The 21,349-nt window shown below is 38.3% G+C and overlaps 2 protein-coding genes and 1 long non-coding RNA gene across 6 annotated transcripts in view; 1 reads left to right on the top strand and 2 right to left on the bottom strand.

Moving 5' to 3' along the window:
• Window positions 1-1,876, bottom strand: part of LOC111254699 (transforming growth factor beta regulator 1) — a 6,631-nt gene extending 4,755 nt beyond the window's left edge. For 2 of the 4 annotated variants that reach the window (XM_022815815.2, XM_022815819.2), the window contains exons 1-4: window positions 1,137-1,278; window positions 720-804; window positions 337-563; window positions 16-197 (exon numbers count right to left, since the gene is read on the bottom strand). In XM_022815815.2, the coding sequence (XP_022671550.1) occupies window positions 16-197; window positions 337-563; window positions 720-804; window positions 1,137-1,147 (505 nt within the window). In that variant the 5' untranslated portion in view covers window positions 1,148-1,278. The other 2 variants (XM_086975399.1, XM_086975400.1) reach the window with 2 other exon arrangements.
• An 11,630-nt stretch (window positions 1,877-13,506) lies between these two features.
• Window positions 13,507-18,436, top strand: LOC147754680 (uncharacterized). Its single transcript, XR_015317478.1, has 3 exons — window positions 13,507-13,686; window positions 17,376-17,484; window positions 18,063-18,436. It is a non-coding gene; the product is annotated as an uncharacterized LOC147754680 (long non-coding RNA).
• The window catches only part of Nckx30C (solute carrier family 24 member Nckx30C), a 129,499-nt gene continuing 126,572 nt past the window's right edge, over window positions 18,423-21,349 (bottom strand). Inside the window, exon 16 of the mRNA XM_086975397.1 lies at window positions 18,423-19,032. Coding sequence (XP_086831523.1) covers window positions 18,928-19,032 — 105 coding nt within the window. The 3' untranslated portion in view covers window positions 18,423-18,927. The remainder of the gene's footprint in view (window positions 19,033-21,349) is intronic.

Below are 21,349 nucleotides of genomic sequence, written 5' to 3'. Positions count from 1 at the left end.
CATCCAAAAACTAACCCGCAGTTGAGACAATGCAGGGCGGCAGAGATCTTCGATGATTGAGCACCGAGCGATTCACTTTAGCCACAAGTTTTCTTACTAACCTCCGGCGTTCCTCGTTGCGAAAGTTGGCCTCAGTCAACTTCCGCTGAAGTCGCTCGAACAGTATCGAGTTTTCCCATAACAAGTCACCTATCATTCTGTTATAAAGGTATCAAGTTTAAAAAGTAAATTTTACTTCAAAGGATATACATTGGGTCTCTTCTAATCATAAAAGAGTTATTAACTTCACACTAACAACTATAATTGTAATGACTAAAATGGTCTTGCGTTAAATACCTTTTGAGAAATGCGCATTTATTAGCATATTTTTTATCCTCAGAGCTCGGAGAAGAGTTCGCATGTGCGTGAACTTCCTCTGGTCTACGAATGGAACTGCTCTGACCGCCGCTCAGTGATGCCTGCGCGTTGAACATCCCGCTGATTCGATTGCCACTCGACAAATGATTTACCATATTGTAAGTGCTGCTGCCGGCTGTGTTGTTCATGTCATATGTTTTATGCCCCTGCCTCATAGATAAGCCAAATTAATTAGCTGCCATTATTTTTATTTTAATTAGGAATTTTTCGCTCCGGGATATTTATTTTAACAAAAGTAGGTATACAGTTGTATCGCACATGACTCTACACTTATAAAAAAAATGCGTGAAACAAATGTTTACCGTGAAACATATGTTACTTGAACTTTTTTCCTGAACTGTGAACTTAGATTTTCCAATTTCTAGCGCCACAATGCCTCGCCTTATCCTGTACCAGATTTCAAAAAAAAATTTAGACGTGCCGAGTTATTGACATTTTTATTACAAAGCCTGGTGATAAAAATGAACAGAAAACCTTGTTTCACTTACATCGCATAGATAATTGTGGAACTAAATCATGATGCTTGTTTCTGTTTATAAATTCCATTTGGAGCCCTATGAGTATTGAAAGCTTCGGAAACACGGACGACCAGAATAATATGTATACAACAAAAATTTAAGTTTGTAAAAAATAAAAAACAGAAAAAAAATATACATATATATGTAAATATATAATACATATAAAAAATACAAATACAATGGATAAATTGAATTACACACCATGCAAACATCGGCTTTTGTACAAGCCTCTTGCCTGTAGCGTATCTTTGCACGTTCTCGAGACATTGAGTGGCGCCTTCACTTAAGCTGTGTTAATCTTACTTCACCGAATTAAACACATCTATATGATGAATATTATCTTTTGTTCTGAAATAAATGTTTCAAAAGTGCATAATTTTGTCGTATACTAACATTGCTCTTCTATTAATGTTGGTTTAACACGGAATATCTTTTCTCATCTAAAAGAATCAAATTAAACTCATAGAAAATTCCTTTAAAATTTAAAGGTTGTATTAGTAACTCGTTTTCCTTGTCTGAATGGCTTAAAGCAGTTTAAATTTAAATTTAATACTACAGCTATACAGATATAACCAAAGATTCTGCAAAATGCATTCAGTAAGTATATGTAGAGGTCTTATTGCGAACAGATTATTATATTTTAAGTTGTTGAAGTCGAACACACAACGGGTTTTAACTTGTAGCTCTCAGCAAACTAAGTTGTACTTAATGTATTATTCAGTGACGTCTTCTGATTTCACTGCAGAATTCTTTTTATATGGAACAATATATGATAGAATACACAAAAATTAGTAATAGTTATAACAAACATTGTCACAACAGTTTCACCAAGGCCCCGCTTCGTTTGTCGGTTGAAACACAAGGTACATCGAAGGGTGTTATTACTTGCATTTGTTTACTAATAATGCGCACTGGGATTTTCTTGTAGCAGACGACTAAGGTCAGCAGAGGGCGATTCTAATGTCAAGAAATATTAGTGCGGCTGATGATGTGCTTTCGATGTGGATTAATAGTGCAACAATGAATTAAAATTATAGGAACGTTCTAATGTGGAGCACGCTCGTTGGGAATTTCAAAGTTATTGAAAATATACGCTACTTACGATTTTTGTTTCGTTATTATAGAAGAGAATCTCGTTTCACCAAACGTATCAGTTAGGAATTTTTGACATTACATTAGAGAATAGAGCTAACACGGTATTTTCGTTCAATCTGTTTCTAGCCACATAGAACTTGACAAACTACATCAATTTAGGTAGACGATTACAGTGCTGTTTGGGAGTACTGCGAAAAGCAAAATTCTCGTTGTTCATGCATAGCGTATTTACTACCTTGTATATTTCAAGTCTTGTATTGGCACCAGACATTCCATAACGCGGCTGGCCGCCAGCAGTAAACAAAGTGTGTCCATGTCCGCGCCTGAACCTAGACCACGAGATATCCCTGAAGCTAGCAAGCGTACAGTTCACGCACCAGGCTGTATTTATCTGCATATTAACATTAACTAGCTATCACTTAATGCGCTTAATGTTAATAATTTTATTGTATCTTGAAAAATGCATTTATTCAGTTGAGTACATTCAATATTATATTATATATCAATTTAGATTCACAATAAAAAGTGATCTTAATTGTGTACACCAATATTAAGATTTAATCTGCTAAACATTGTTATTGTATTTATACAACTTAGGTAACACCTTAATATTTGAAGTCGGAAGATCACTATTGAAGCATATTTTTAAGGATCTGTAAAGTAATTAAGCGCCCTGTAGAGTAGCAGCATCATTCCGGTTTGCGAGTCTACACAACCTGAGCTAAAAAAATGAATTCTAAAGATTGTAAAGTAGATGCATGAAATTTATAGAATCACGTACAGATCTGTTTAGATCTTTGAGGTGGAACACCTCGGAGCGAAAGATATTTACAGCTGTTGTAACGATATGCATTATGAACAGCGAGCGCCGCTTGATCTGTTTTTGACACCTGTTACCTTTGTTACCTTAAATGGAGCACTTCAATGTATGCTTCAGCGTATGTATATTTAGCTGTTGATCTGTATTTCGTTCTAGAAACGCCAATTATGATTTTTATACCACAGGACACGATTAATGAAGATACCAGAATACAGATAAAAATCCATTTATGATTAATAGTATCGTTCCGTCTAATGATAGCTGTTCTTTGTTGTTGGCTTCATTCTTTTCGCCACTCGTTTTCCCAACAATTATTTTCCAATGCTCCTAGACATATTCTAATTTTATGCGAGAAAGAATTTCCTACTTTGTGATACCAGTGTTCATGAAACAATGTTAAGTATGACAGTCTTGACAGAAAACAGGCAAGAGCTTTTGCCATGTATAGATGATGTAGCATCGTTGTGGAACAGAATAACTTTGTCTTGTCGATTCGGCTTTTTCTGCTGGATAGCTTTACCAGGAACAATTCAATGTAGAAGCCTAGTATTACAGCAGCAAGCTTCTGTCATAGCTCACACAGATTATTATTTAAAATCTCGGCAACTTCCTAATAAAAGAATTGTCTCGAGCTGGCCTTTCAAAACTTTTTAGACTTCTATAATAGTGGAAGTTACTATCTAATGGCAATAAGGTATAATGAGGCAATAATATATAGCTCACAAGGGTGCATACTATGTACTATGCTTACGAAAGAAGTCCTAACCTAAGAGTTCGCCATTTTGATCATTTCATATTGACCAGCCTAATATGTTATATATACGGTGCAGTTTGAGCTAATGTACTCTGCATCCAACTACATATGATACGGCAAACGCTGTACTTCATGCATATTTCTTATTATTAATTTCTCGAGTTATTATTTCTCACAGTGATTTCTTTTACAACCAGCTCAACAGTACGCTACCTATTCACTACGTAAAAATGTATTTCATAACATCGAACATATTGTGCTTCGATAATATATGATTCGACCGTTTTTTCCAAGCCATACTTTTGGCAAGCAATATCTAGAGGTAACCGATCAAGTAGAACTGAGTTACGACTAGTTTGTTTATGTGCGAGAGGAGGCTGATTGAATACTTGTACCCCATACGTTTGCAGGCCAGTGAACGATGGCTGCAATACGGCGCGGACGTAACCTGTTCTAAGACCAAAGGGTATTCCTCTGTGTATATGCGTCTTTGTTTATTTGCCAGTCGGTGCAGAAGAATTCTATGGACAACCACAAAAAATGAGATGTGGAAATGGACAAGTATAGCACATAATTATCTTAGAGTCCTTGTCAGAAAGGGGCAAAAGAAGTTGTCACTAAACTTTCTAACAGTCTAAACAGATTGGCAAGCACCTCATTTAGAAAAATAATATGTATCGGTAGATAGTGCTCCGACATAAAAATACGATGAGGGACAGTCAGGCTATAGTTTACGGTGTAGGTAAGTGAATCGAGCTTACGTAGTCGATATCTTCTCGATGGATTGAACGTTGATCGTATATTATGTTTTTTTTAATTCTAGTTAAAGATTCGCGAAAGGACTCAGCCTAACATAACAATTAAACACATTTTACCGGAAAACAAAGATAATTTTAAAATGTTCACACTAGAAAATTAAGCGCCACTAGTGTAATCTAATCATAAATAGGAGGCATAGCAGTCTTAACTCATATAATCTATTATTTTTTAGTGATCCGTCGCGTTAGACTAATATATTTTTCGAAAGCACGTTGCAAAAGGTAATAACAACGCAGGCCACTATATTATAATGGGAAATAATGCTGTGATATTCTCTTCCATCCAGCAAGGGCTTACGTAATATATAAAAAAATAACGGCATTTGGATGCGCTTATCATGCTTGGTGCCGACCAAAAGAAATCGCAGAAAACATTTTTTCTACTAGATTCAGTTGACTAATGAAAAGCATAAAAAGGAAAAATATTCACGTAAGTTGTAACTGTAAAAAATTATAAACTTGCTGCCGAGCTATCAGCTAAAGGTTTAAAGAGTATCTCCAATCTAGCATGCGTGGAAATATATACCGAATCTTAAAAGTTAGAAACTTCGTTCAAGAACTTCTTGTAGGTCGACGCAATATTACAATTCTAGGTAAAGCTGCGAAATATTATATTCGTTTTGTTGCTGTTTTAAACTAGTCATGGCGAATGTCTCTTGGCCGTAAATAGAGAGGTTGAATTCTGTTCATGCGAATTGTATTTTAATCCTGTAGGAGGGACTGGCGACAAGTTCAACGCGGCCGCGGAACATCATGTTGCCCATGGATACCAAGTGGCAATCCTATATCTAATTATCAGAGCGTGCACTTCTGGTTTCATTCTGCATGTCAGCTATTTACTAATACAGTTGGATTTCTCCACTTTGTCGCAAGTCGTTTTTACTACTACATAAGAAGTCCATAGAAATTTCGAATGTTCCGCTTAGACCTCTAGAAAATGACCAAGCAGTTATAATTGTATCAATGCATTAAGCGGCAATATTTTATACCATTGTGTTTATTTTTTAGCAGTACGATACTCGTTTTGATTTCTTCAAAAAAACCAGTATAAAATCGACGCTCCAATGAACGCAGATGAGCCTGTGGTGCTCTTCCTATTCTAGATTCATAAATACCCTAGCAAATAACGTGTTGTATGGTAAGAGGATCCTTAGTTGAGAAACTGTTTAAGCAAATTACCTTGTTTCATATTGCAGCTTGATATATTCCGCCTTAGTATGTGTCACCCACAGTCAGGCGAATGCGTATGCTTCCCTCATGCTAACAGGTGTTCGCATCTTTACCCACGAAGGTGCTCACTGGACACTTTGAAAAAGCTCGCTACGTGTATTTTTTTTTGGTAACGCTGTTGAAGCGATTGATGCGGATGCTTCGAACTGCATGATAGGAAGCTACTTTCTGCGGAGAGTTCGCGTGCTCGAAAAAGAGAAGAAATGAGCTTAGAATTCATTTATAGTTGTTTACAGGCCCAAATGTGACCTCTAAGAGTTGTAGTAAAACATACTACTTTTCGTTCTGACGGTAGTATCGATTATAAAAGCAGTGGTGTTAGTTGCAGGCTAATAAAGTAGCCCGTTTCCAGCAGACTGGTGCTATGCATGTGTAAGCTTCTCTTTGAATGACAGCGACTAGGCACGAACCAGTAAGGCTTTCGAAGCGGTTCAGGCCGTAGTCTTTTAGGTCTAAAATACATACTACATTTTGTCATGTCCCGAAGGTCTATGTTAGATTTTTAATCCGACTCATTTGATTGAAACTTGCGTATACTTAGCCGCTGCATTTACAAGTATGTTCGACTCCCGATGGGGTGTAAAGATATTTTAATGTTTTTTTGTTAGCTCATGGCAAGCTTCAAGCAAGGTAAACGTGCAAATACCTGCTGTTTGAAATAAGATGTTCACAAAGCGTTTACCGCGCTTTATCTCAGGCAGTACCGCTCACTGAAATTCGGCATTGGCGCTCAGGAATAATGGTCCTGCGTATGTGTAGTTCTATTCGGTGTACCCTAAATCGGCTTCTCATTACAAGCTAAGCGTATTAATATCAGCACCGGCCGATTTTTAAACCAATAGGAAGGCTGGTCACTGATTTCGTTTCTTCCGACTCAGTAATGATAGGCATAAAGGGAAGTTTACGTACAAATGCGTCTCTGACTGGGAGGCGTCATTTCTGTAGTTATGATTCGACTGTGAAATTCTGCACGCTGAAAAGTTTGCTAGAGTTTCTTTCTAATTCATTTGTGCTCTACATGAATGTTGATTTTACAATATGCAATAGTGAATAATAATAATAATATTAACTAGGCTGCGACTGCTTCCCAGATTAGAGACGTTCAGGGCTATGGCTTGCGATATTGAGAACAGTAAGAGCCACAGCAAGATTATTATGCCCTCAAGAAGATGCTCTTAACTAATTTTTTGACGGCAGCTGTTACATCAGACATTGAAATTCGCATATGGGAATGAACAATTTTTTCCCGGGTCTCCGCCTGCGTGTATCGCGTTCTGGCTTAGTCAACCCAATACTAACGTTCGTGACAAATAATTTCAAAGATTTACAAAAAAACGTGGTTTTGGAAGTAAATTTCCTATTCTTTACCAATGGGTGGGTTACATGCAGGTGGTCGCGCGTGTAGTTGCACTTACGGCGCCTCTGAGAAAATATCCACCTGCTTTTGTCCAGAGGCATCTTTCTAGAAATAGATTTGCTAATCAATTATAACCGAATCTATGTGATAGTCGCTGAAGGATATTTCGCACTTGTGCCACATCAATCACGATGGAGGTAATAGACAGGTGTAGATTGCCGTGTTAGAAATATAATTGTAAGGCTGAAAATGAAAAGCTCATAGTAGATTTATCGCATTGGGCGACTTCTTAGAAAACCAAGGTTATCAACTAAGCTGCCTTCTTTGCAATATCCATATACGTATATATAATACTCCTTAATATTCTTTTTGACTTCTACCTGGTTTTGTGTGCGACATGTGTTTTTATACTCTAATGTATGAAAACTATGTCATTACTCTTTCTGCTTTGACAGTGCCACCAGGCCAATACCAGACTGTCCCCCTCCCGTGCGAGAGATCAGACAACGATAAACAGAACGAAATAGCAGGCTGTGCAGTGTGGCAAACTGCCCTTAGTGAGCCATGGAAGCGCCCCCATATTGGGTTGTCAAAAAAGGTATTGACCACTTTTTTTTAGTTAAAAAGTTACATACCTTAGGAAATATAACTCGTCGGGTTATTTAACAGCTGAAACAGTAGATATGTTATCGAAACGATTGAGTAGCTTTAAGACGGGTGACATTGATTTAATACTGTCAAGATAAAAAGCCCAAATGGTGCCAGGCTTATGAAAATTATGCTGTTTATGCACTAGGTGTGCTATCGGAAGAAGCGGCCTAAAAATAGCTCAGTCGCTTTTATCCTGGAAATTTCGCTGTAAAAATCCTTCTCATACCAATCGACCAACTACGAGGGAAGATGGTGGGTTTATTGCGGAGATTGAGCAAGATCATCATCATCTGGGTAGTCGTGATATCGCCAAGCAATTAAATTTGGCCACAGAAAAAAAACTCGACCTGCAAAATTCTATCGAAACGCAATAAAATCGACGGATTCTAAAGCGGCTGATCGCGGCCAATGAAAAGTAAATCACATACGGCAATAATGTATGAATAAAAAAAGTGTGACTTGCGGCCAGGTCCACACTAATGTATTTTGCGTATGTAAAAAGGAATTGTGCATTAGAGCTGCTGCCGCGTGGCAAAACGACTGAGGTGAACCTTTGTTTTGCACAGCTAGGAAGAGACACTTTTTTTTTCTTAAAGCAGCGCCAGACTTAATGCATCTTTAGCCCCCAGCAAAAATTGAAATAAAAAACTTAGTTGCGTAACTGAATTTATCCGCCGCAAGCTCCGGATCTTCACCATAATCAGACTATAATCTATTTCAGTCTCTGCAAAGCTCTCTTAACGCAGCTTTATTGGTTATTCAGCAACTAGAACGTCACCAATCACTAGCTAGACCTGAAGATTTCGAGCTTCACATGTGTGGTGTAGGGATAAAGCACGATTTCAGATGGTTAGCTTCATACTCATCCCAGTTATTTACCAAACAGTCACGGCTTCAGTGGTAAGATATTCAAAGAATATGGCTTCATCTCGACATCAGGCATACTAAGGAAAAATCAGTGCAAATCGGTACACTATAAAGACAGAAGATGCAAAACTAGCTTTAGCCATATGAATAGGGCGGTTGCCGCAAGCCTGCACTTGTCGTCTAGGAAGAAGATCATCAAAGTACTAAACACCAACAAATTTCAGAATGGCTAAGCGATGCGCAGCTGGCTCTTATATAATTACCGAAGTCTAAGGCACCAGTTTTCTGGTACGACAGCGGATGGTGGATCGTACGAACGTGCTCGAAACGTATCCACTTGAAGAGCGGCCAGACGACCGAAAATTACTGTAGTGGATGTCGTACGTCCAGTAAATTATGCGATCGAAGCGATGGAATCTGTCCAAACACATGACTAACCCCACTTTGCCGCTGTTGTTATGCTCACCCTATCGATATCATTCGATCATCATTGATACCACCGGGGCCTCGGTCCCCTTTCTTTCCGTTCCATAAGGAGACCGTTGTAAAGTGATGCATACACTTTGTTTAGGATGAGTGGCTGATATAACAGACTGTTGCAAAAACTAGGACACGAATTATGATCAGAAAGGCCAACAGATAACTGGAGAAGGCTTTAGTAACCACTGAACTTGCGTCTTATCATCATATTGGTCGTTTAAGTTAAAATTGCAAGGTAATACAATGATTACTTGAATAAGGTCCATTGTTAAGAGTGTTTTGTTAAAGCGTTTCGATTCAAAAAGACTTTTCAGAGATGATGTGCTCCATTTGGTATAAGAAACAAAAGCTATTGACATCGATCCTGACCTCTACCAATCGAGTGTGTTCACTATACGAGGTTCGAAAGCGGCGCGAAGTTAGTGTCGTTAACTGATTATGCATCACATCATATCTGAGTTTTCACCACGCATTACACATTATTCTCAGAACACTCAACGCTTTTTTGTTCCTTGCTTTCATGTGCTTAGTAGCAAATAAAACTGTCACGTGCCTATATGTCTGTATTTAGAAATCATATTTTGGTTAATTTTAATTTTAATTTTGATTTTAGCTGCAAACTCGACTCGAGCTCTAAACGCTTGTAACCCATCAGCTGGTAGTGAGTTGATGAGTTACAGTTTAAAAATTTATTTTCGTTGTTGTAAGAGCAGATGAACCATCAAACTAGCGTTCTGCAGCATATGACAGCGGTCTGCAACCAATTTGATAGGGAAAAACCTTTGCGTGAATGTGGGCAAGCTTCAAGATCTCTTTAGTGAGCGGCAACGCAAAATTGCCGTTAAAGAACTCATTAGAGACCTCATAGAAAACTAAAACACTGCTTTCAAGAACAACAATTATTGTGAGATTTATAAGCACTCGAAGTTAACCTGGTTCTGTGTTTGGCAGGTAAATCAAGGTTTGGCTAAGTTACCTCGGACCCAAGCAAGGTTTTTTAGTTGAAGTATATGTGTCTTTCAGGAAAGTACCATGCAAAAACATATCTCAATCAATCTTAGCGTCATTGCGCAGCGCTTTAAACTCTAGGAGATACAGAGGGGTAGATGGCTGACGTCGCCATTCAGCGCTTCTAGCGCTTGAACGCAATGACCATTGTCTTTTTCAATTCATCTAAGATGTGCCCAGAAATGCCGATGATCCAACTCGGCTCAAGAGATCAGTGAGCCATAACCTTAGACCAAAACACCATTTCTAGGAAGATATGAATGACATGACTTTATTAGAACAAAGCGATATTCAAGAGAAAAACATTTCAATAACAAAACTATGTGAGTAACTGCATATGCGAGCTTCGATACCGGCTATTAGGTAATGTTTATCCAAGGCAACATAACTATGTTCTTCACACCAACCTGCTATTACATTGGTAATAAGAAACGGCTTACTACAATATAATTAAATGAAAAATGCTCTTTTGTAAGTTTCACTTAATGAGAACTTTTATTTGCTAGAAGCAATACTTCAGTCTATAACAAAACTCACTTATCTATTGGTTGAAGTTGTTGTTGCTGCCTCCTATACTTATCTACAGTATTTCCTACGTTACGAACCTGCGAATTTGTATATGTTGTATAGTCACAAAGGAAATAGATTAAACTCAAGAGTATTGTACCGAAAACTTTTTTAGGTATCGTATATATATATATATATATATACTATACATGTATATATATATATATATACATGTATAGTACAGACATGTTTTTCAACCCGATGATTCACCCCTTGTAGGAGGAAGGTTATTTCTCGATGTATATTGCCCTTTTAAGAAGCTCAAGTACCAACGACCATCTGAATAGATGCTCGTCAAAGACAAACACTCTCGACTCGCTCGAGCTGTTATAAGGTCGAATAATATTAATCAATTTATTATCATTAATCAAACATTAAACATTAATCAATTGAAACAAGATAGGTTAGGTTAGGTACACAAGATAGAGTATAAGTTACGATTGGCCTAATTCCCAAGGTTTTCACTAGTAAGAACGAAAAACAAATTTCAAAATTATATAAAACGCTTTTTGTGGCATATTACTAACCAACAAAAGTAAATACTTTTAACCATATAAGGATTTCTTGCAAGGAAATTATATTTCACATATGTTTATGCGCCCGTATCGATATGTATTTGTCGGGAGGATCTCGAAAAACACTGGCTTTTTTGAAATGAGCTACTTAAAATACGTTTTGGATAACGTGATAATAAAAAATTTTGAGATTTTTGAGAAACGTTGTCTCTTCTAAAATTATATAGCTACTACCTACATTGGTTATCGTTTCAATAAATGCATACAACGTACTTAATTAAATTTATATAATATATTTGAATATTCAAATTCTCTCTTAAGCGTGGCGTAGTTCGGATAGCTAGAATATACAGGCTCACGGCTATTGCTGGTTTAAGTTTCAGTTAAACAAACAGTACCAGGATATATAAATAGCAGGGAATGATAAATAAAAAGAAAACAAAAAATGGGCTAATAGCTCATTCTATGGTTTCCATGCTGTGTCATTGGTCGGTTGAAAAAATCCAGCTTAGTCCAGCAAAACCCACCTTGGCTACTCTTTGAATGAGACCAATCTTGGACTTTACACCGCAGTGGTTTTTTTTTCACATAAACATTAGCCGTTATATAATAAGGCAAAAAAGCCATAAGTAGATATCGATAAGGTGCATGGTATTTCTGAGTTGGATATGATGAACTTGAATAATGCCTCGCAACCTTGTCTGACAATGGATTAGCAGATGGCCAATCACGAACGAACCTCATTCTTTATGGGTTATAGTTGGCAGGAGCCTAACACTTGAGCTTTGACCGAATTTGGAACCAACCGTTAGACAAGATTTTCCATTGATATGTGAGTTCGTTGGATTCCATAAGCTATGGTATAATCTGGTGTCTTGAACTTAGCGGAAAGCTATATTGCTAATGACAATTATCATAAGGACGTTTCACAATATTTATTACATAGAAATACATCGCTGTTCTCAATGGCAAGCAAATATATTTCTAAAGGCTTGGCCCCACCAAAGTGAATGCTCAATTTGTATAAGTACACAAGGCTATTTATCTGATACCTACTTACTCCTTAATAGTTAAAATCTATTTGCATAAATGAAATCGGGCTCATTTTTCGTAAATGTACGCATCTTTAACTGGCTTCGGAAGTTTTATTGAGTTCGACGATTTCAATGGTGCAGAGTATTCGTATAGCTCTATTAGTACTAAGTTCTTTTAAGTTAAATCGCTCGATCGCAGCGCCAGACAAACTTTAACAACTGAGCCATAGTCTCCTTCATAACTCATATAAATGTTATAATTTAACGGAATATCAGCTTTATGAGGTAACAATTAATTCAAATCGTAATGAAATATGGAACGTATAGCTACCACAAAGTTGTCAGGATAATTCCTAAAAATGAAGTCGATTTATCTTATATGTTTAGCTAATGCAATTTTGTTTTATATATCTATATTGACTTGTTATGATTATTCGGTGTACAATCTGCTGGAGGTTATCTCAGAAACCTTCGTTTACGTAGGAGGCAACTGAGGTCAAAGTGTTATTAAGACATTGTGTCTTTGTCCCAAACTTATGATACTCAGAACAATTCTTCTATTAGCGCAATAGTAAACTTATTTTTTAAGCAGATTTTTTAAACACTTTTCTATATGAAGCTAAATTACCTTATTTTATGACTTCAAATTAATTATAGAATAATTTTACATTTCTTTTATTAAATTGACGTCAGAAAGTAGATGCCGATCAGCCGACCGAATGTTGGTTTGTTGTTTTTAGCTCAAAGTTTGTCATCATACATTACTTATATTCTTTAGCACACATAAGCTAGTGTTACTATTATTGGTACTTCCTTTATCTGACATTTAGTCCTCGAATTGCTTTGAATGATTCGTCCATTTTGTGTTCAAGAACGACTTACAGGACAGCAATCTAATCCTTGCTGATATAGCTCCTGACTGTGCGCCGTAGACACACGATCGACAATACGTCAAGAGGATTAAACACACGTCACGGTTATCGCCTTTAACGATTCATAAAGAGTCATAAGTTACCCCACATTGTGGGACTGAGGATATTGGGGATAAAACGGTTTAGACGAATTCCTGTTTGTTCAGCAATAAAATTAGCCTTCGTGCATCGGAACTTCTCTTAATAGCACGTTAATCAAAAGCACTCATATATGTAGTACTAAAAAAAGCCTCGGTTCGTAGTGTAGCCCTGTGATGCTCTTTTGCTGGTATATTGTCTTTCCTTATCTTCGTACTGACGACGCTGATACGAAGTGGCAAACTGCACAAATACGGCATCCTTCAAGATGCTATCGATGGAGGACAGAATGAAAGTGAACGGCGTTCACCTACCAGACAACAAACTCTTGATGGTATCTATGGCAGGCCCCGTCCTTCCACTGACAATGACGATGACATTTGGAGAGGGAGCAATCTGCACTGGCCTTTACCTTGCGCAGAATGCCGCACTGCGATTCTCTATCGCGGACGTAGATATTTAGGTGTACAGTATTTTTAAGCTGCAAGACCTGAAGGCCGACTGACAGCCAATTTACAACGTCGGAACATATGCAAACCAAAGGGGTAAGCCTTCTCTCAGTCAAGCGTAGTTCGTTGATAACTGGGACGAAATCACCATCTTTCATTGAAATAGTTATACAGCATTTAACGAGCTCCCATGTGTGAAATCGTGGCCTAAGTTTTCAATAATAATATTTCAGTTCAGCAATCTTTAAGGTCTCAGACTTCAAGCTGATGATAGTAATCTTATATGTTTTCAACCTTGCATATTTCTGCCTTTTTGGTGAATCATTGTACTCAGAAGTCCGAAAAGCTGGAAAAAAGTATATTGTCAACTTGTTCCTTTAACAAAGGTTTCGGATAAACTAGGTTTTACAACATGATTCCATGTATCCACGCGCCAATATTATAGATTGTATCGATGTATGTAGGATGGGACAGTCAAATTCGGACAAACATCCGTTGACTATTTGTCGGAACTGGCTTGCACTCGTCCGCTACTGCTGGTATCAGGAGCGAGCCGTGGTTTTCTCAAACAGAAGAACCATTTCATCATGGCGAAAAACAGTGTGTCGCTTTCGAACTTTGAGTGCAGGTCAGCTCGTATCCAATAGTTTTTATCTGGAAGAGTAAATAAAAAATAAAAAAGTAATAAATTTTTTTTTTGCTGGAAACAAATGACGCTTTTGCCAGTTTTACGTGTGTTCCGGAGAATTCAAGGAAGACTTCCATGAGGTGAATTGGGGGATCCTCCATAGAACTCCAAAAGCAATTGGAAGTCTTTCAAAATGGCGCGAAAAGCCTTTTTTGATGTACCTAAACCTTCTGTACAGAAATGAACGGCTCTCTTAGAAAGGACAATATCAACTGCCGCTTTGGTCATTCAAATAAGCTCCAAAGATTATCTTTGTGGGCCTTTTGTGCTGCTTTTGAGCCTTTAGGGCGTTTTTAGCTTTTGCACTTTTGGATTTGTTGACGACTTTTAATGTAAAATTTAAATTCGTGAATCGAGTGAATTGATATTGAACCGAGTTGAGACCTGCCAATATCAAAATTCAAGGAGTAATATTTGGAAGAAGTTAGGTCCCGAATCGAAGTTGTAGTTGAAGTTAATAGTAGTTATATTAAAGAAACATGACCGGGAGGAATGACACTTCTAGAACACGAATGAAGCACAAGAAATGTAGTTGAGGTATCTGCGCAACGATCTTATATGATATGAAATATTATATCGTAAAACCCGATCTACATTCAACTGCTATATATATATATATATAGGATTGAAGCGGTTTACGCGGCACCACCATAACACTTAATGAATTTCGTTTGGTGTGTGAAGCTAAACATCGTTAGGATACTAAAAGCATGGATAGTTAGAGTAGCGACCATTTAAAGTGGAAGCTCACAGACTTTATTACTTCCGTGATTTACTTCAGATTTATTGCGGCTGTGATTTGGAAACTACTAGCAGTGCATCGTGTCAAACGGCTCTAGTCAGTAGTAAGGTTCCTATTGGCACAAAATCGCTTGCTTTCAAGTGGCTTTAGACTTCGCTTAGGCATAACGTTTGCATTAAGTACTTAGGTCGAGGGGCATGGACATGATATCGCCGATGAAGTGGTCACCCAAGCGAGACTAGATGAAGCACTTCGGTCTGCGGTACATTAGGTTGACTGAGCGAAGCCACCCACACGGAAATACACTGACGCACCGCCCGTATGACCTGGTGGAGCTTTGAACGATATCGTGCCACTCTCAATTTTAAACCTCCCTAATCGACAATGGACTCACTGCCCCGTACTAGTTAGACGCCTTCTTCAATTTCTCCTTAGGATGTATCTCGGTTGTTATAATGCTTTTTGGATACCTCGACCACCGCCTTTTGATACGACACGATGGACTGTACTCATATCGAGCTGACAACCGAACGGGAAGCACCAAATGCAAGCATATAAGCAAAGTGTGCCTAGTTCATAAGGCTTATTGAGTCGCATCAGCCATCTACAGACCATAACTAAACGAGGTAAATTATACGGTGTCTGGGCTGAGCGTCTGATACGTTTCCAAGCGAACTGGCAAAGGCAGATAGAACGGGTTGGGCATGTAAAGCACCGCAAACAGCTTTTCGCCAAATCCACTCATCGTTCTCTTTCTGAAGACAAGAACAGGCACATTGTTGTATTGAAAGATGGTCAACGTGCATTGTAATCGTAGAGAAGCAACGTAGCTATAATATTTAGCACGATTGAAGCCACCCGAAACAGCTACGCCTATTTGGGAGCGATTGTCGCTTTTTCACGTTTTCGGAGTGAAGTCACTTAGGAACATCCGTTAAACGTATGCGTCTCAACGGCAATCTATCATGTGTCAAGACTGGCACATACAGTTGCAGATAGGGGACGCCTCTCATACGGACTCATCCTTTCCAACACAAATGAGGTTTAGCAGGACCAATCGCTCTCTTTGTGTTTTTTGGTGAACTAGTAAACTATCGCGCCTGTCTGCGGGTCTCTGTCGGTGTATGTGCGAGCGTGTCTTGGCGGGTGTGTGTTGCCTCTGAGCGTACGTATATTGTTCTTTGCGCCCATTAGAGAGGGCGTGGTTAGAGTCATTACAAGCAAACCGGTAGTTGGTCTGCCTGCTACCACCTGGTGCCGCTGACGGCCAGGCCGAAGGCGAAATGCGTTCGTTTGCTACCCTTGCACATATACATATATACGTCGAGAAACGTCCTTTATCCTATTCACCATCATAACAATCAAGAACGTACCTTTTCCACATTCAGCGTATTGTGCGAAAATGCGTTTCATTTAGTATATCTACTTTTTCCTGTCTCTCTGACAAGGTGCTAGTGCTGAGCGAAGTTCCGAGGAGGTCTCGAATTTGTTTCAGTCCCATTACCAATGCAGTTCGCGTTGATGTGTTGATGTGCTCGTAAAGCGGCATCTAAAACGGTACAAAAATTGTTGCATGATAAGCCTGCTTTTTTCGTGCCGCATCGTTCGGTCGTACGTCAAGCACAGAGTCAGGCTTATCGACGGACAAGAGCCGCTGGAACTGCTGAGGCCGTTATTAGCAGCTAGTAGGAGCAACGATCAGACGTTAGCAGTCACTTTACCACCACTCTTGTTGCTGCTGGCACAAGTTAGAAAGGCGAACAGCTTAGAGGTCGGCTGTAGGTGCGGATGATGGGCAGTAGCAGCAGCAGCAGGCTGTAATAATTAATTCTCGATGATTTCTCAGCTCATCAACCCTCAAAAGCTGCCCATATTTGCAGAACCTTCGAGACGAACTGGCCCAGCGTTTAAGAGAACCGTGTGCGTTTCAACAACCGTACTAACAGAAACGGCAATGATGAGCTTACACGTAATACATCCTAATGCTAATAGAGACATTTAGCGCTAAGAGCTAGCTGGCTGCGGCCTTAACATATCCAATTAATTTAGCCTTTTCTACAGTGTTTGCGATTCCTTAAACAGCGAGGGCGGATTCTCTGAGTTTACTGTCAGGGTACCGTACGGAAGACAATAAGAAAACCGCACTACGGCATCAATGCTGCTCTTAGCTATCTACGGAAGAGAATATGCTTCACTGCTGTCTCTCTATAAGATCCTTTTGCTGCACCTTGTGAGCTAATCTTATTGTACAGATGCACACACGGTTGTGTTTTGGATGGTAAAATACGTAAAAATCAAGATCAGGCTCAATTCCAAATATATAAATATGTATATTAAGAAGTGTAAAAATTGCAGGAGACATCTCATTTGAATGGCAAAGCAGCGTTGAACCGACCGGCAGCGTGAAATATGGCGTCATCTCATTGTCAGCGCGTTAGCCGAGGAACTGTTTTCGCCGCGCAATGTATTACGCTTTTCCTGTTATCTTTCGTAACCTTATGTTAAAGGTCATCATTGCATCACAATAGTTTCAGCGTCATTAAAGTATACGTATCAAACATTAATTTATCTGTTAGTTTTCATATCTTGATTGTGTAGTGAGTTGTCACCAAGGTTCGGCCTTCTAAGGTGAGCACAATGCGTATGTAATGTATAACTGCCGTGTTACTATCTATTCTATTATCAGTATTTCTAAATTCTTAGTTTTCTTACGCAGTGCCCCTAAAAAACGTCCCTTATATGGCTATGAAGCGAAAGGCTTGTTCGTACGTCGGCCTGCAAGTTTATAATCACTCTGTACCTCCGAAGCGCCGCCATTTTATAAGTGAAAAATTATTATTATTATTATATAGATTATTGATCATTTAAAGTACATTATCACTTAAGCCTGTGCAACACTACGCAAAATTAAGGCGCAACAAAGATAGCCACCAAAATTTGTTGCTTAAGCTTTCAATAATAGATCGGTGGAACTGATTTTTAGTACGTCAAAGATTTGAATAGCAGAATAAAATATTTATTCGAAATGTGTTCGATGTTTAGGAGGTCTGTAGTGTCGTTCGTGGCGCTCTCTAGCGGGGAGCCAGGTTAGTTCGGAACGATGCGAAATCAAGAGAAGAAATGAGGATCAGTACGCAGTGAGCTTCGTCGAAATAAGCGCAACCGTTAGAGCTGTGTCCTTTCTGAAGTAAACCTTTGCCTTGGCGGTGTCTGATCGTACATAAACATATTACTTAAGCACTTCGTAAAAAATTAAAAAGCCTACGTAGTGTAATATATGTCTACAAAAGAGCCAACGAAGTTTCAAAGGAACAAGCTCCATGCCCGTACCTTTTTTCAGTTTTGGTGGAAACAAATAATTTAGGTCTATATTCAAATATATTTGGAATAAAAATATGGATATATAGTCACTGAAATTTCCACAATTTATTTCCCTATCAAAAAAAGGTGTTGCTAAATAAGCGTTTTCCGTACCACTCGCGTAACCGTATGCCATTAGACGGCTAGTTTCCAACACAAACCTTGTCTGCGCTCGGTTTCAAGCCCACGTGGTCTTACGTGCCATCAAGTTTAGTAGACGAATACGTTATGATCGCATCCTTACGAGGACAAAACAGGAGGCGCTACTAGAGTATCTATTTTAAACTGACATATTTAAATTCGGGATTATCGTTTAACTGGACGCGCGTTGCTAGCCCAATGTGACGTCGCATGTTCGGCTACTACAGTTTCAATTTCAATCCAATCGAGTTGGTTATTGTTTCAGTATGAACTGCGGAAAAGGTTTTTCTATTTTGTAGTCAAAAAGGGGCTTTCTTTGTTCTGTCACAGGGCAGCTATATCAACAAACGCTAAAAGCAGAATTGATTCTGTGAAATTTTTATTAAAATAAAATGTCTGAACGGGATTAGTACGAGATTAACGCGCAACGTAGAAGATAGAATCCGCTTTCGACCCACGCAGCCAATCCTGGAGGCTGCTGGGTCTTTGGTGTCGCTTCCTTGAAGTTGACCTGAACGTGATTCAGAGACAGACACAAAGGATGAACGTATCGAAGTTATTACTTAAATATAATCTAAATCGGAATAGTTGTTTCTTTAGCCACACTGTTGCTTAGATAAAACTTCAAGATAACAAGTTCAGAAGCAATAAGAACTGGCCAGTATTCCAATACAATAGTAATGAATGATATCCACAAAATTTTAATATACTTCTTACATAAATTTGAAGGTGATGAGAATTCTGTCTATGATTTTACAGTAGTATGGTACTTCTATATAAAATTTCACTATCAGCACCTTCTTATGAGTTATGCTGAACACTAAGCGACAAGAACAGAATTTCAGAAGAATAGAACTGTCTCATGTGAAGAGAAATGTTTGTGAGTACGTTTGAACAAACTTTAAATTAACTGATAATGTAATGAAAATGATAATAACATAAAATTATCGGCACTTTTCTTAATCGGGCAAAATTTATTTTGTTAACTAGTATTTCGCTAAATCCTCCAAGGCTGCAACTGCTTCAAAAGCCCCTGCAGGGAAGAATCCTAAATGATTCGCTTGTGCCACACTTGCTCCTCCCGACGGTTAGGCTCGCCACAGGGATTTTGTTAGCCTTCAGGCAACTGTATTAAATAGGAAACAACATGGGCTAAGCACAACTAAGTTTTCACAATACGATAAGTGTGAACCAACATAAAACGTTCTTAAAATGTAAAGTGTTGCTCGGCATAAGAATGACTTTATTTTTTCATAGCCGAACAGCTAAATCGATTTGGGGAGATATCCGTATGAAAAGGAACTGAGCACCGTTATGTTTTAGATGCTTTTTATTTGGCTTTCGATGACTCTTGGACTGTAGAGTCGTCTAGCTGCCATTTTGTAACATAATGATTTATCTATATATAATCTATATATAATAATATACATAACTTGTTTTTTAGTTCTCCTAAGGAAACACTGCAAATAGTGCATCATTCTAGTTCATGCACTGGAGCTTAAGCGAGCAGATCTCTCTCATGTGAAGTTCTGCATTACATATAAAGCTCTAAGAGAAAAGGATTCCCTGATCTTGTATGTAGCGTAATTACTGGAATTTCAATGTGTGTAATCCTATTTCTACGAAGAACTTGTTTTTAATCTCCCATCATAATCAACACTTCGGCTGAAGTGCCGCAGATGCCGCGGTCAGTTAGGTACGATATGTTATTCTGACAGTTGTAAAGAGCGTTTTGATCCGGTTATAGGTCCTTAATAAAGGCTCATCACAGTCGTCCAGTTATTGATGACTAATGACTCAGTGTGCTATACCGTGGATGGTCTAGTTACATTACTGGCTTTATTGATCTCCCATTGATTAGATGCATCTTGCACAGTGGACTGCTATAAATTGGGTGCCAGTTCAATGTAGGAAGCTTGCTTTCTTCAAACGAAGCAGACGGCCATTTTTTTTTTGAAGGACTACGCCAAGTGCGCTTTTCTTAGGTCCAAAGTACTTGTTAATTTTGAAATGCACAGACTTCTTTAGCGGCCTTTTTTACTGAAAAGAAAAATAAACGTTTTACTTGTAAATATTCTGGATCAACCCTCCTATTATACAGGCACAAAGAAGCAATTACAGGCGAAAAAAGAATTATACATCGAGCTTTATTTATTGGACCACACGTGTCGTGTAGTGTATATCTCTACGGAAATGAATACAGTTTCATTTAATCAGTTTAGGGGTACTTTTTTTTACTGTGCTAAAACGTTTAAATAGCCCTCCAAAAGCGGATCACTTCAGAATATTGCTGGATTTCTCAAGCAATATTTTGTAAATATAATCGTTACCCAAAACGTGTCTATAAAGTTCGTGTATGAACATAGACGCAGTAGACTGTATTCCTCTGCTTGGTCATAGATGGCCGACAAAAGAGAATGCCTTTAATCTAATGTGTCACCGATATCAATCGCGTAAATCTCAGCCACAGTTTTTACATGGTTGTTAAAATTGAGGCCATCTATTTAAATTAGACGTCGATAAGAAACTAATGGCATAATCTTGTTTATCACCTACACAGTGACATACCTACATATACAAATATTATATAATTGGCATATTTTATGATCATGAATAATACAATGTAAATACAACACGTTTTTTCTTAATTTTCAGAATTATATATCCTTGAACAAAAACAAACTCTTTACTGCATACGTTTTTCACCAAAATCATGGGTCAACAGTATGCTAAGATTCTCATAGCTGATATATTAGAATATTTATCGTCTGCGTGTCGAGATGTGTATTGAAAATATTATACTTCTTTTATTTCTAATTGCCAATAGC

Source organism: Varroa destructor, unplaced genomic scaffold (assembly GCF_002443255.2).
Source record: "Varroa destructor unplaced genomic scaffold, Vdes_3.0 BEIS01000007.1, whole genome shotgun sequence".
NCBI lineage: Eukaryota > Metazoa > Arthropoda > Arachnida > Mesostigmata > Varroidae > Varroa > Varroa destructor.
Note: the sequence above shows the minus strand (reverse complement) of the source record. Positions and strands in the feature narration are given on the sequence as shown.